At 47.2% G+C, this 14,926-nt stretch overlaps 1 protein-coding gene across 2 annotated transcripts in view; it reads right to left on the reverse strand.

Annotated features, from left to right (window-relative positions):
- SVIL (supervillin) overlaps positions 1–14,926 on the reverse strand; it is a 255,184-nt gene that overhangs the window by 25,921 nt on the left and 214,337 nt on the right. For both annotated transcript variants that reach the window (XM_010860023.1, XM_010860021.1), the window contains 7 exons: positions 12,212–12,359; positions 7,825–7,914; positions 7,653–7,739; positions 6,204–6,381; positions 3,426–3,598; positions 1,236–1,391; positions 5–30 (listed from right to left, as the gene is read on the reverse strand). In XM_010860023.1, the coding sequence (XP_010858325.1) occupies positions 5–30; positions 1,236–1,391; positions 3,426–3,598; positions 6,204–6,381; positions 7,653–7,739; positions 7,825–7,914; positions 12,212–12,359 (858 nt within the window). The remainder of the gene's footprint in view (positions 1–4; positions 31–1,235; positions 1,392–3,425; positions 3,599–6,203; positions 6,382–7,652; positions 7,740–7,824; positions 7,915–12,211; positions 12,360–14,926) is intronic.

Consider the following 14,926-nt stretch of genomic DNA (forward strand, 5'->3'; position numbering starts at 1 on the left):
CCCCCAGCCGCGTCTGCACGTGTCTTCTTCCTGAACACAGGGCAGAGGTCACGGTCTCCCCGAGAGGAGCCCTGGCCCCAGTCCCAGCAGGACCCGCCGGGATGCACCTCACATCCAGAGCAACCCTGCTCCTGACTCTGCCTCCTGACCAGTCTCTGCTCAGCTGAGCTCCCGTGACCCGGGGGGCGTAGGTCACAGCCTCGTGGATGACTTTCCCTGGTGGCATGTCCCAGGAGTCACCGCCAGGACCACTAGCGGTGTCCTCTTACAGCACGTGGATCCCCTAAGGCTCCCTCCCCAGGGATGCTGGCAAACTCCCTGTTCCCTCTCCCGCTCCTCTCCTGGTCTCTCTCCACTCAGCCCACCTCCTACACTTCACAGCCGCTGTGGGCCGGGCGATCAGAACGCCCTTCAGAGAACCTCTTGGTTCTCGGAAACGCTGAGTCTATAGAGGAACCAGCTTAGAGGGAAGCCTTGCCTTGTGCGGCTTCCAACACCTTCTCCTAAATGGTTTCCATCTTCCCATAGTCACACCAGTAGTGCCGCCCTGACCCTACAACGTGGGAACGGAGGCGGGGGTCTGCACTTGCCACTGGTCTTTTAAATGTGCTACAAAGGACAGTGGCCGTGCAGACACAAACTGGAAACCACCAGCGAAGCAGAGGATACGCCCTCCTTGTCTTGAGCCTGAATCTACAGCAGTGCTGCTGGGGGGCAGCTAATCACTGCAGGGCAGCCCAGAGCCCTCTGGCTGCAGGGGAAGGCTCCTTGTTAAAGAGAAGGGGAGGGACGGTGTTGGCCACCTCTCTGCACTCCCTCGCTCCCTTCTCCAAGAGCCCATCTCTCCCTCTGGCTCCCTGACTCCTGCTGACCTCAGTGAGGACGACAGAGTGGGGCGAACACTCTGATGGCCGCGGGGGCATCTGGTGACCACAGGCAGTGTGTGGCCAGGGTCACGGGAAGGGGCGCAGCAGCAAGAGCTAGGATTCTGGGATCAGATGGAGCAGGGTCACAGTCAGCTCTGCTGCTCAGCAGCTGTGGGGACCTGGGGCCCGTCACCAAGCTCAGGAGCCAAATGCTTCCTACCTCGTGGGATTTTGCAAAGCTGGGGTTAGATGTGGTAGTGCCCGGTGGGCTCTCCAGAGCATGTGTTCCCTCCCCGTCAGGCAAGTGGGGGGAACTCAGGCCTCCAGACAAAACCCGGGGTCACGTGTCATCTTCTCGGCTCTCAATACCTTTAACCTGCAGCAGCATCAGCTTCTTGTAGGGCACTGCGCTGTTGTTGGAATTCTGTTCCGTCAGGTTGACGCTCCGCAGGCTGACGTTGCTAAAGTTTTCTTTGCTGGCTAACCCCGCCAGGGTGACTTCTGAGAAGCTGGAGTTGGCGGACACTGGGAGGATTGAAGGATGAAAGAGAGCACAGGGCAGTAAGACATTCGGGAGAAAAGACAAGGTTCATACTCTGTGATCATGCATAACAATCACTGCTTTTTTCTTTTCAAGCTAGTCCTGATGGGGAAAACATACTCTCGTCTGATGAGCTCTGTGAAGCTCTGTGTTAGGAATTAAACACAGGATTGAAAATATAAATGCTTGTTGACAGGTGTCAACCCATCCATGCAGAGATAAGAAATGAGTGTGGACCAACCACCTCAGTATAAGATTAGGAGCTGAACTCATTTGCTGCAATTCCACTAAAGCCGTTATAATTCCTAACAGGGTTCAGATGTTGAAATGCTTTCCTGAGGGGGACTGTTAGATATCTTCCATCCAAAGTCTTTATATGCAGAAAAGCAGGCACTCTGTAAGGCTTGGTTTAGTTCTCATCTGTTCCTGGAGGCAGAGTGAACAACTAGATGATCTCTTGGGATCCTTTCCTCTCAGATTTAAGATTGTAATAAGACGCTAGGTTCTCTGTGTGAACCAACAAATGTACATATGCCTCTGAAAAGTGGAGGCAGAATTAAAGTACACAGAATCTTTGCCAATAAATCTTTATTTCTCCAGTTCTTTGTTTTAAAAAATATGTGCATGCTGCTGCTGCTGCTAAGTCGCTTCAGTCATGTCCGACTCTGTGCGACCCCATAGACGGCAGCCCACCAGGCTCCCCCGTCCCTGGGATTCTCCAGGCAAGAACACTGGAGTGGGTTGCCATTTCCTTCTCCAGTGCATGAAAGTGAAAAGTGAAAATGAAATCGCTCAGTCATGTCCGACTCTTAGCGACCTCATGGACTGCAGCCTACCAGGCTCCTCTGTCGATGGGATTTTCCAGGCAAGAGTGCTGGAGTGGGGTGCCATTGCCTTCTCCCATGCGTGCTAGAGAGAAACTTGGAAAATTACTTCGCTGGGATGAAGTTCTAACACTGAAGACATATAACACCACTTCACAATTCATATGGCTCAGAATTTGAAATATACTTATTCAGTAAAACAATTATAATGAAAAGACTCAACCACCTCATCTAAATATTCTATTTCTAAAAACAAAAAACAACTTTGGTAAGTAGGTTTATGAGTGCTATAGGAAAATAAAAATGATAGCAAGAATATTCAGACTCGCAAGATTATGCATGCCACTAGCCCCACCAGGACAACCGCTGTTTCAGAGCTGGACCCCCATGTGGCTGGGCAAAGGAGAGCTGACGGCTGAGCCTGGAGTGGAAACAGAGCCTGGGGACCGCTCCTCACTTTCATCATTGCCTACCCCTTCTGCCCCCTCCCACCACTCCTCTCAGCCCACATCCCAACTTCAAGGAGCCCGAGGTCCTCTCCAAAGCAAAGTGAAAAGCACTGGCTTGTACTTTAATTAACAGCATAAAACCTAGGATTAGGCAAAGCAGGGATGTGGGACACTTGCCCATGAGAGATCAAATTTCCTCTAGAATCAAATGGGGTGGAGAACTGCCAAGTTTGGAAATGGACTAAATTACAAAGCCCAACCTCCCTTTCCTCCAGCCTCTGGAAAGAAAACTCAAAAAGACTTAAATGAATAGAGGGCTTCTCTGGTGGCTCAGACAGTAAAGAATCTGCCTGCAATGCAGGAGACCTGGGTTTGATCCCTGGGTCGAGAAGATCCCCTGGAGAAGGGAATGGCTCCCCACTCCAGTATTCTTGCCTGGAGAATCCCCATGGACAGAGGAGCCTTGTGGGCTCCAGCCGATGGGGTCACAAAGAGTCGTGACTGAGTGACTTAACACTTTCACTTTAAGTGAACAGATGGGCCACACTTAAGAGTTTCTGTGAGAAGCCTTCACCTTCTAAGCAGGCTTTCTGCAGGTGTGCATGCGTGTGTGCAAACGTGCTCATTTGTCTCTCGTGAGTGTCTCGGCACTGTGGCTGGCCTTTGCAGGGCAGGAAAATGAGAGATGGAGTCACCTGCTCCCCCAGTTCCCGAGCACACAGCTGGGGGTGGGCCCCACACTCACACTTTTCGACTTTCATCCGCTTTGACTCCACGAAGGCCACGTTCAGTCTCTGCTCAGTGTACTCCTGCAGGAGATCTTCCCTCGCAGCCAGCATCTTCAGGGGGTTTTTGGAAGCCTGGACCCGGCGCTTGGGCCGCACGGCACGCTTGTGCTCAGCCACCGAGGATGTCAACCTATGGGGCAGAGCAGAGCTGCTGTGGCCAGGGCTGCAGTCTCACCCACGCTCAGGGGCTTGCAGGTCTCTGGCCTGGAGCACCCAGCTCCACAGTTTTATTTCTCCATTGCATTATAAATCTTACAGCGCCTCCTCCTCCTCCCGCCACTCCACCGATGGAGTCAGAGGATCTTGGAAGGTTGAAGCCCATTTGGGTCAAGATCCCAGCCAATCCTAGGAGCCTTGCTCTCACCATGCCCCTGGGACTTCACCTGGAGGAACGGTTAGCGCCTCTGGTGCAGCCCGCCCCACTCCTGGTCAGTGCTGATGGGTGGAAGTCCTTCCCTGATATCATCACCGCCCCCGACCCTGCCCCCTACACAGCATCCTGATCACTTCCTGTTGGAAAAGAACCGCCTTTCCTTCTCTGGGCTCTCTAGCAAGCCCTCGGAGACTAGTCAGTCACTGCTTCTCGATTTAACCCTCCTTCCTGCAGACTCAGCTTCCTCCCCATGCCAGTTTTGCAGTTTCCTCCCCCAATTCTCCCATCACTATTCTCCTCCCAACCCACTGCCCCTCTTTGGAAAATAAGCACTATTTTGAAGAGTATATAGAAATAAAAAGAGGCCCCCAAACTATGACCCTGTCTCTCTCTCTCTCACACACACACACCTCTCTGGGGCCAAACACCAGACATGAAGATGGGGGTACACTCTGTCCCAGAGTTCCCAGCAGACTCTAGCTGCTTTTAACATCCAAGTGCATGATCTCTGTCCCCGGAGGTCCTCTTTCATACATAACATTATCATGTGTGTACGTGTTCAACACGACATATCAATGTTCAAATTGTATGTAACAATTTAAACAATGACATTTGGATGAGGAGGAGATTGAGAAATGGTCCGATAACCATGTATGAAAATAATACCCAGAATATTAAAGGTGGGGAGTGGCAAATTGTTCATTTTCTTAAGACAGCAAATTGAAAACAAAAAAACTGAACACATTGAAAAATGCAGAATGGGTATCAGGAACAGCTTAAGGAAACATTTATGATGACCTTGCAGACTTCTGGAAGAGACAGGCTCTCTCACAAATTGGTGGGAAGCAGATAAATGTGGTGGATGGCTGTGGGGTAAGCCCACCCAGCACGCTCTCCCTGCTTCTGGTAGGTGGTCCTGGATTTGCCTTTGTGGGGACTGCCTCCCTCCACGCCCCACCCTCTATCCCAGCTCCGGAGCTGGTGGAGGAGGGGGTATCCAGAGACCACCACTAGCCTATCAGCATCTTCCATCCCCTTGGCTGCAATGATGGCTGCAGGGCTGCGTGCAGATCCGGGAAAATCAAGCCAGAGCTCCTCCTAGGACTGCTGGGCAGGGTGGCTGCCTGAACGGGAGTGGCCACACAGCTGGGCTATAAATCTGGAGTAAGGGGTGACCATCTAATGTGGTGACAGCCTGAGAGAGAAGGACAGAGGGAAGCTGGCACGAGAGAGACCTTATTCTGAGCCCCCCGAATCTGAGGTCACACCTGCAACTTCTCAAGGAGTGAACCTGTAAATCCCTCCACATTTCTCTTCTGCTGAAGTTGGTTGGATTTGCCTTTCTTTGCAGCACTTGAGATCAAAGGAATTCTAACACCATGAACACTTTTCTTTAGTGGTGTAGCCAAATTTCTGTGTGAAGAGGGACCTGAGACAGCACTGATAAAACCCTCGGATCTATTGATCTTATCACTGGTGGCAAATTTCATTGATTTTCTAGTTAGCTGTATTCATCGGAGCCTGGGTGATCCAAATAGTTTTCAAAGTTGAGTAAGAATTCGACACATCAAATGAAAGAAGGCATAAAAATGTTGGTTAACCAGTGTTCATGAAGTCTGAAAGCAATAGTCGAGTGACGTGAAAAACCCATCACGAGGCCCAGGCACGTGGTGTGGATGCAAGGCTTTCTGGCAGAGAGGACGTCTGTCCTGGGCATGCAAGCTCCATCTACTCCAGTGTCTAGTTCTAGAGAATAGTGATTTTGAGACAAGCTGGGACCTGGGACTTGAGAACTTTTGCTGCAGTGATGACAGCTGGACAAGTATCTCCTCCAGCAACAAAATACGAAGACACTATAAGGGACTAAAAATAACTTCATGCATGTGCAACTGGGGCAAATTATGAACAAAAAGATACAAAAAGACCGAAAAAACCCAACTGCCACGTCTGAAGAGCTGGGAGCAAAACCTGGGCACTGCACATGCCTCCTGCACTCAACACCACCAAAGGGGTGGGTAAACCACCTAAGCCACCCACCCTCCTGGTTTGAACCCTGGACATACCCCTTCCCTTACCCCATACAAGGAACATGCTCACCCCACCTCGGGGAGCCAGCAAGGGCACCTGTCACTTGTTCTTCCTTCCTCCTGCTGCAGCAGGGGCCCCAATAAAGCCTTGCCTGCATTTTCTGTCTGGCCTCAGATTAATTTCTATTGATTGGGAAAGGCCAAGGACCCTGGTCAGTGTCAGTCTGGCTATTCTATTGCAGAAGGTGATAACGGTGAGAGAATAAAGTGCTATTCAGAGGCCCGTGAAGGGATCCATTCTCCAGGGGTGAATGATGGGAATTGAAATAACTTACTTGGGGGCATAAGGATCAAAAATGACATCGAAATCCTCGTCCAGCTCCACGGGGCTTCTTGGTAGAGAGGAGTCCACGCTGCGGTAAAACTTGGCAAAGGTTTCATCATCGTCCGGCTTCATCACCTCTTTCACCGATTTCCCAGTGACAGTGAGGACTGTTTCTTGCATCCCACCAACTATCAACAAACAAGCAAATCAATGACCCGAGATGTGTGTAAAAACATGACTTCAACTCTGCTTCACTTGGTTAAACATTATTTTCTTCCCACTAAGGCCAGGAGTGGAGCAAACGCGACAGCGCTCCCAGATTCCACAGACGCTTCTCGGGCATTGGCTGTCTTCTCAGGAAAGGACTGAACAAAACCTGCGCTGGGAGTGGTAGGAGATGGAGGCTGAAGCCACTGACAATTTCTGAACCTGTTCTTTATGCTCTTGGAGACAGAACTAGCCTCAGCTTTGTTCTAGATCAAGGTTTGGTAAAATCTTTTTCTGCAAAGGGCCATGTAGTAGATATTATAGGCTTTGCATGGGAGGCTATTTGACTTGCGTTGCAACTTGCATGAAGCTGTGGCTATAGCACAAAATTAACTATTACCAATAAGCTAACAGATGGGCATGACTATGTTCCAATAAAACTTTATTTACAAATACAGGTGGGGAGCTGGATTAGTCTGCTGGCCTCTGGGTTAGATACCCGTTACACACAGGTAATAAACTGAATTGTTTGTATTCCTTGCCTTGCCAGCTTGGTTATTATATGACACTTTTATATTTTTAGTTTAAAGTGGTTGTTTGTATTATTTTCAACCTATAGGGGTCATTGTCAATAGTAGGTGCTTAGTAACAGATAAGTTTTAAGTACTGGACATTTTTCTTAAGAGATGAGGCTACTTCTGCATGTTATTCTTTAATTTTATATACTTCATAGTCTTTTGTATTGAAATCTTTATTTATTCACTAGAATTTTCTTCTGGAAACTATTTGTGACAATCAGATATAATAGCAGCTGCTACCTTATTGGAAAATGACATATACAATCAGACCATGTTGATTTCATGTCATAATCTACTTTCACGGTTAAAAGCAAAAGTACTGAGTCTACAATCCTGACTGGATGACATCCTAAGAGTTTAGATCCAGGCACAAATGTGCTATTGGGAGCCACCTACTGAGTACATTATCTAGTGAATCAGAGCTTAGTAATCTAATCAGTGTTGACCAATAAATTAACTTTTAAATTATAACATGAGATAATGCTCAAAGTACGCAATGGTTGAGTCATAATAGAAGACAATTTAGCTGAGGAGAAAAAGCAAACCATGTTGGGATTCAGAGATTCTGCAAGTGGGGTAGGTATTTTTAGATTTTCTGAGCTACCCACTGAAACTTGAGCCACACCAGCCACACACACGTGAACCACAGCTTCTCTGTGGCTCCTGGCATGTACCTTTGTTGTTGAGCCTTCTTAGGAAGGTTTCCAGCCTGTCCAGCTTGAGGTCCGACTCTAACTGCATGTCTGGTCTGGCTTCGATATCTGGGCAAGGAGGAAACACAGTGAGAGAAGCACTGAGGGCTCTTCTGACCGCAGACCCCTTCCACGGCAGGGCCTCGAGACTCACCTTCCAGGGGTCTGGAAACTGGTGTAGTGCCCCTTGCTTTGCTGGAAACAGGGGATGCTACCGGGGTGATGGCAGTGGGGGACGCCAGACCTGCAGGAAAAACAAAGGAGCAACTGAGCATCTCAGGATCACTTCTGGAAATTCCCAGGACCCCAAGGGAGCACCAGGAGCCCCAACAGAGACCTAACAGTTTACAGAATTTACAGACAGACATGGGACACGCACACTTACAGGAAAACTGCCCACACAGACAAGGTTTTATTGTTTCTAAGGCCTGCAGTAGCTGCCAGTCTGCCATTCCACACTGAACAATGAAGACACATCCCTAACATGCAGATGGGATAAGAGAGTGCAGGTGGCGATCGGAATGTCCTTGAAGAAAGAGAATATTGACTTCTGAAGGCCTTTCAGGCACTGGAGGTAGCTGAAGAGAACGCATACAGTTGTTCCCTTGGTATCTACAAAGGACTGGTCCCAGGACCTTCTGTGGGTACCAACATCCACGTGGATGCTCAAGTCCTTTATATTAAATGGCATATTGGCATATAATCTACACACATCCTCCCATATCCTCTAAATCATCTCTACATGACTCCTAATACCGAAGAAGATGTAAATGCTTTGTAAAGAGTTGTTGTAGAAAATTCAAGTTTTGCTTTTCTGGAATTTTATAGAATTAAAAAAATTTTTTTTGGGATTGTGGTTGGTTGGATTTGTGGCTGCAGAACTCAAGAAGGTGGACGGCCGGTTGTTTCTGTAACATCTCTCCAGAGGAAACAGAGACCCGGTTTGTCACGCTGGCCAGCGAGTTCCCCAGCCCTGGAGTCATCTTCCTGGCTGAGGGGACGTGGGGACAGTCTGACCTTTGGGGGCATCATCAGAGTGTGATCTACTGGGCAATTACCCAGAGAGTGCTAGGCTTTGTAAGAAAGACACAAGAGTAACAGTTTACACAGGTATGGATGTTGGAAAGTCATACTGGTCTTGGGTGTGGCTGGGAGCTAGGGACATGCTTTCACCTGCATCTTTCGAGGAGCTGGATGGGGACTCTCTAAGCAGAGAAATGATAAGAGACACATAGAAAGGGAAGACAAACATTCCAGCATGAAGACGGCATCTTAGTAGACCAGAAAACTGAATAAAGACATAGATGAGTATTTTTTCCTAAACTTAGAAGGGATTTGCAAGGGGGGCAGGATGGGTAATTGGTACACATACAAAGAACAAAATGAGATGTTAACATTCTCTGTATCCATTGTATTAAAAGTGAAACCGTTAGGTGACATTGCTACGTTATTGCATCCGAGAGACCACATCTGAGAACCACATCCCGAGAATGTGTACAGGACAAAAAACCAAATGAATGGATCTGCTCCTCCCTTGTGTGAGTTGGAGAGGAAGATGTTTGTTACACCATAAAACTTGGAAGGAAAAATACTGAAATGCAGTTTACAACTGAAATTTTAGGTGACATTTCAGAAGCTTATCTGGTAGCTCAGACGGTTAAAGAGTCTGCCTGTAATGCAGGAGAACCACTGGGTTGGGAAGATCCCCTGGAGAAGGGAATGGCTACCCACTCCAATATTCTTGCCTGGGGAATCCCATGGACAGAGGAGCCTAGTGGGCTGCAGTTCATGGGGCTGCAAAGAGTTAGACACAACTGAGCGACTAACACTTTCCAGAAGTACTTCTCAACATGTACATATAGTTCCTTACTGATGTCAATAACGTTAAAAAAAAAAATCTTTAATTACAAGATCTGCAAAGAGTTTATATCTGAGTGAAAGTCAATTTTCTTGAAAGATATTAAAAATAAGTAAAATTTGGTATCAAAGGCTGAGACAGTAGCTCATTACCTGCTAAAATGATGTGTAAAAGACATGGGGACATAACATTAGCACAGAGGTTATTCACTGTGAAGCCAATAAACAGGCTTGACACCAGCCCTTTGTCCAGTTAGGGTGCCCCCTGCTGCCCATTCAGGCAGCTGTACCCATGAGCTCTTAAAGGTGCACCCGCTCTTTCCAGCTAGAGACAGGGCTTGTCTGTGATGGGGGCAGGCATATAGATTTAAGTTTCACACTGTTAAATCACTCCCCATAGCTCCTTTCAATGAATTCTATGGACAATAACTAGTCACCTGTTCTCTTCAAGAACATTTTACATCTTTTAAAAATAGTATTTATTTAATTTCTTGGCTGTACTGCACAGCATGTAGGATCTTAGTTCCCTGACCAGCAGTCAAGCCCGTGCCCCTCTCCTCCGCATTGGAAGCACAGAGTCCTAACCACTGAACTACCAGGGAAGTCCCTCAGCTCTCTCTTCTTCAAAGGCATACTCTGAATATCTTCCTTCCAGGAGAAATCTAGAATACCACAGAAATCTATGGAGTACTCACTGATCTGTGGACTCTACGAATACAAAACGGGGGACAGCCCTAATGAGGTGAGGGGAGAAAACAGCTCCTGGGGTGAGAGAATGAAAATCAGGCTACAGAGGCCTCTTGGCCACTCACTGCTACACTGTCATCTGATGAGACAGAAAGTCTTGGTGGCTGCAGTGTGGGGACAATTTCATTCTTTGGCAAGTGTAGTGAATTGGATGTTCCACCTCTGCAAATCCAAAAGAGCCAATGACTCAGTGAAACACACGGCTGTGCAGGTGATAACAAACACCAGAAAAGCAGGCCGCTGATTTTTCATTAGATTGAAAGTACAACAAAATTATTTCTCGAGCAGAGTCATAAAGCACCTGTTAAATAAAGGTCCCTGATTTATTCAAGAACATGTGAAAGGAAACTCATCCTCTAAGGGAGGAGGAATGTCCCTGATTCTGTTTTCCATAACTGCCTAGGATCAAGGCTACTTCCTCTGATGTCCCCATGGACAGGGACAGTGGTATCCGGGAGGAAGGACCAGGCTTCAAATACATTATGATTTTTAAGATGAAAGACAAAAAATGAAACCCAAATAAAAGGTCATCATGATAAAAGTCCAGGCTAGAAGCTGGAAGATCTGAGCTACAGCTCAAGTTCTCATTGTGGGCCTGAAGAATCTGCTTTTGTTAACATAGGGAAGGGGTCATGCAAAGGAGATAGTTCTGTGACTTGATGACAAAAATCCTCAAATGCCACCTCATTCTGAGAGTAAATTACCCTGTTATCCTTTGATAATTCCAAGACTGTTATTGTTTAATCGCTAAGTCATGTCCGACTCTTTTGTGACTCCATGGACTGTAGCCCCTCAGGCTCCTCTGTCCATGGGATTTCCCAGGCAAGAATACTGGAGTGGGTTGCCATTTCCTTCTCCAGGGGATCTTCCCAACCCAGGGACTGAACCTGTGTCTCCTGCATTGGCAAGCGGATTCTTTACCACTGAGCCATCAGGGCTTCCCTAAATTCCAATATTAGTTAAGAATAAATTTGTTAGAAAGGATTCTTCCACCAATATTTGGGTTAATCTCAGTTCAACAGTTTCCTCTCCCTCCCTTCCTTCCTTCTGCAAATACTTATGCTGAGCCTACAATGATGTAGGCTCCACCTATGACTGAGGATCCTGAAAGGTATTGAGAAAAGCGAACTGCAAACCTATGAAGCAGATGACAATATAAGTTAATTCTATTGATCGAGAAAACCTTCATTACTAAATTGAGAAATTTACTCAAACAATAGCTTAGAAAATGAAGGTATGTGCATGCACGTGACAAAGGGATCCCCGATTTTAACCATTTCCAACAGGCTGTGGAGCTGCAGAGCTTTCTGACTGGTTCGTCAGTTTTACAAATCTTTGGATTCCCACTGAAAATCAGTTTCAAGAGCTCAGCTGCAGAGAAGTGACCTGTCTTAAGGGAAACCTCACTTTCCTGGAAATGGATACATCTTTTAGACATCCGATAAAACATCTCTGGAAACAGGGCTTTGTAGCCAGGGAACTCTGGGTTGATGGAAAGAGACCTGGGAATTACCCTAAAAGGAAGACGACGAACTTCTGCACTGAGAAAGGCTTATTTGAGTGAACTGATTGCCAGATGGCAAGAAAATGGAAATAATTTCCAAGCAATTACAGGAAAGGGCTAAAAGTTTGATAGCAGATCTGCAAAACTGCTTTGATGCCTGGGCATTTCCAAATGACTGTTCTGAAATATGACTAACTGAATCATGCGTCACGTTGAAGACGATGCCGTCATAGGAAGATTTTCAGTTGGAGTGGCTCACAAAATGTGTACACAGCTTCAGTTAAGAGTGAAAACCAGAAAAGACCAAGGCTTGGTTTTTTAAAGTGAGCTATCTATGCCACCCTCCCCTCTGTGGGTGATGGAGCTCACACACAGGTCCACACTCACACTCACACTCACACTCACACACACACACACACACACACACTCTGACCTCGCTTCACCATCCTGCCGGCCACAGTAAACTGGGTAGAGTCGTTGGCTGCTCCTTTGCCCCTGGTCTTCCAGGCGTCCTCTCTCACGGTGATGAGATGCTTTCTCTCTTCAATAGTCATCTGGCTCTCTCGACTTTCTGTGACCCGCTGTTTGCAGCGTGTACCAGGGAGAAAACAGGAGAGGAAGTCACAGAGGCATGAACGTTAGCATGAGCATTTCATGAGCTGGAAAGCAAAGAGTCGTCCTGCACCGCCCCTAATGTCCACAGCTGTTCTACCTGAAATAGGTCTGGCTTCCTTATTCCAGCTTGGGTTACAGATCCACCACCAACCCTGGAACTTCAGGTTAGAACTTGGCTTTTCACTTGTTTGCTTGGAACACCAGAATATCAAAATGATGCTTTGTAAAAAGAAACAGGAAGAGAGAGACCGTCTTCCTGCCATGAATCTTACAGAGTTTTCAAGTTGCTCTGTTTCACTTATCTAAACTCAGTTGACTAGGAATCTTTGTTCATCATGCTCAAAGAACACAGTTTGTTGAGAAAATCTTACCTACCAAAGATTTTTATCTACATGCTGCTGCTGCTAAGTCACTTCAGTCGTGTCCGACTCTGTGCGACCCCATAGACGGCAGCCCACCAGGCTCCTCTGTCCCTGGGATTCTCCAAGCAAGAATACTGGAGTGGGTTGCCATTTCCTTCTCCAATGCATGAAAGTGAAAAGTGAAAATGAAGTCTCTCAGTTGTCCCCGACTCTTAGCGACACCAAGGACTGCAGCCTACCAGGCTCCTCCGTCCATGGGATTTTCCAGGCAAGTCAACCATAAAGTAGAGAAAGCTGATTAGGAGGAAGGTGAGTTATTAGGAGGTTTTCTGGAACTCACGTGCTTTTTCCTACAGCAACTATTTTATATGGGCAGTTAGGCAACCAAAGTAAGGCCACAAAGATGGCTTTTAAGTCACAGAATATCTGACATTGAGGCTGAGCTGTGCTATAGACATAACCTACATGTATAATAACATTTCTACATAGAAAAGGCTTACAAATGTTTCTCATTGGGGTTTTGGAGACAGTTGCTTCTTTAGTGTCTAAGCCCTTGGTGACATTATTTAGTCTTATTTGGTCTAAAAGGCAGAAGCTGGAGGATTCTCGAGGGAGACTGAGGAGGACGGGGATGGGCAGGAAGGAGGTGGAGGCGTGGCCTGAGGAGATGAGCGGCTGTTCGCAGGCTGACAACTGGGGAAGGTCCTCCAGTGTTGGCCCGAGAGTTTCTGTTCCCTCCTCCTTTGCCCATCCCTCCTTTCATGACAAAATCTCCTTGGGGTTGGGGGCAGGGCACCAGGCAGGGAGTGGGGGACAGTGGGTGGGAGGGGTCGGGGAGGTCAGGAGGGAAGCTGCCATGGGAGCCAATGTTAAGGAAAGAAAAGCATTGCCAAAGAGCAGAAAGCACTTCTGCCTCCAGGTCCTTCCTAGGAAAGGGGTCCTAAGGATGGTGATGACGCCGGTTTGTGCTTGCGCTTTAACCACAGTATCTTCTGAGGTCCGAGGAGGCCCTTTCTGGTGGAGCATCTGCTTTTAAACCACAGGTGAGCTCTCCTTACTACTATGTGGTCTCCCCAAGCTCCTCTTCCCGTGTACGGAGTTCTTTCTTAGATAAGAAGTCAACATAGATCATAATGATCCTCAGGTTTTCCACAGACACAGTGGGAGGATCAAGGAGCCCTGAGGGGGAAATTCATCCCTGGGGACTTGGTGATGCTTTTATTCTCCACTGCTGTCCATCCCACGATGGCAAATTAGCATCCCTTAACTGACCAATAGGAAACACCTCCAGATTCACTCAGGAAGATGACAGAGGTCAGCACCCTTACTCTCTTTAAGGCTCTGGGAGGACGGAGAGTTGCAGGGTAATGGGGCGGGGGTGGGGGTGCGGGGAGGCTCTCCTTCCTTTCCAGCCACATAAAAACCAAGTCTGCACTGGTGAGATTCAGCTTAAGCCATGGACATGGATTTTTCCATCACTGTACCTATACATCTTCCTTTCACAGAACTCTCCTACAGAGCAGTCACAGTCAGGACTGATTTTGAGATCACTGGCAATTAAACTAGGCTAAAAACCATCTCCTAAAGAGACATGGTGACTAAATGTAACATATGATCCTGGTTGGATCTTTGATGGGATGGAGTAGGGGCTAAAACGGGTATTATTTGGGAGAAAATGAACACAGTTGGGATATAGTCTATGGATTAGATAAACAATGTATCAATATAAAATTTCCTCCTCTTGAGGTTATGGGAGTGTGCTACAGTCTAAGGCGCTGTGTCCCCTACTCCCCACCAGTTCACATAGTGAAACCTAATCTGGAAAACTCAGCAGTGGCCACAGGACTGGAAAAGCTCAGTTTGCATTCCAATCCCAAAGAAAGGCAATGCCAAAGAATGCTCAAACTACCGCACAATTGCACTCATCTCACACGCTAGTAAAGTAATGCTCAAAATTTTCCAAGCCAGGCTTCAGCAATATGTGAACCGTGAACTTCCTAATGTTCAAGCTGGTTTTAGAAAAGGCAGAGGAACCAGAGATCAAATTGCCAACATCTGCTGGATCATGGAAAAAGCAAGAGAGTTCCAGAAAAACATCTATTTCTGCTTTATTGACTATGCCAAAGCCTTTGACTGTGTGGATCACAATAAACTGTGGAAAATTCTGAGAA

The sequence above is a fragment of the Bison bison genome, unplaced genomic scaffold, assembly GCF_000754665.1.
Source record: "Bison bison bison isolate TAMUID 2011002044 unplaced genomic scaffold, Bison_UMD1.0 scf7180017864461, whole genome shotgun sequence".
Classification (NCBI taxonomy): Eukaryota; Metazoa; Chordata; class Mammalia; order Artiodactyla; family Bovidae; genus Bison; species Bison bison.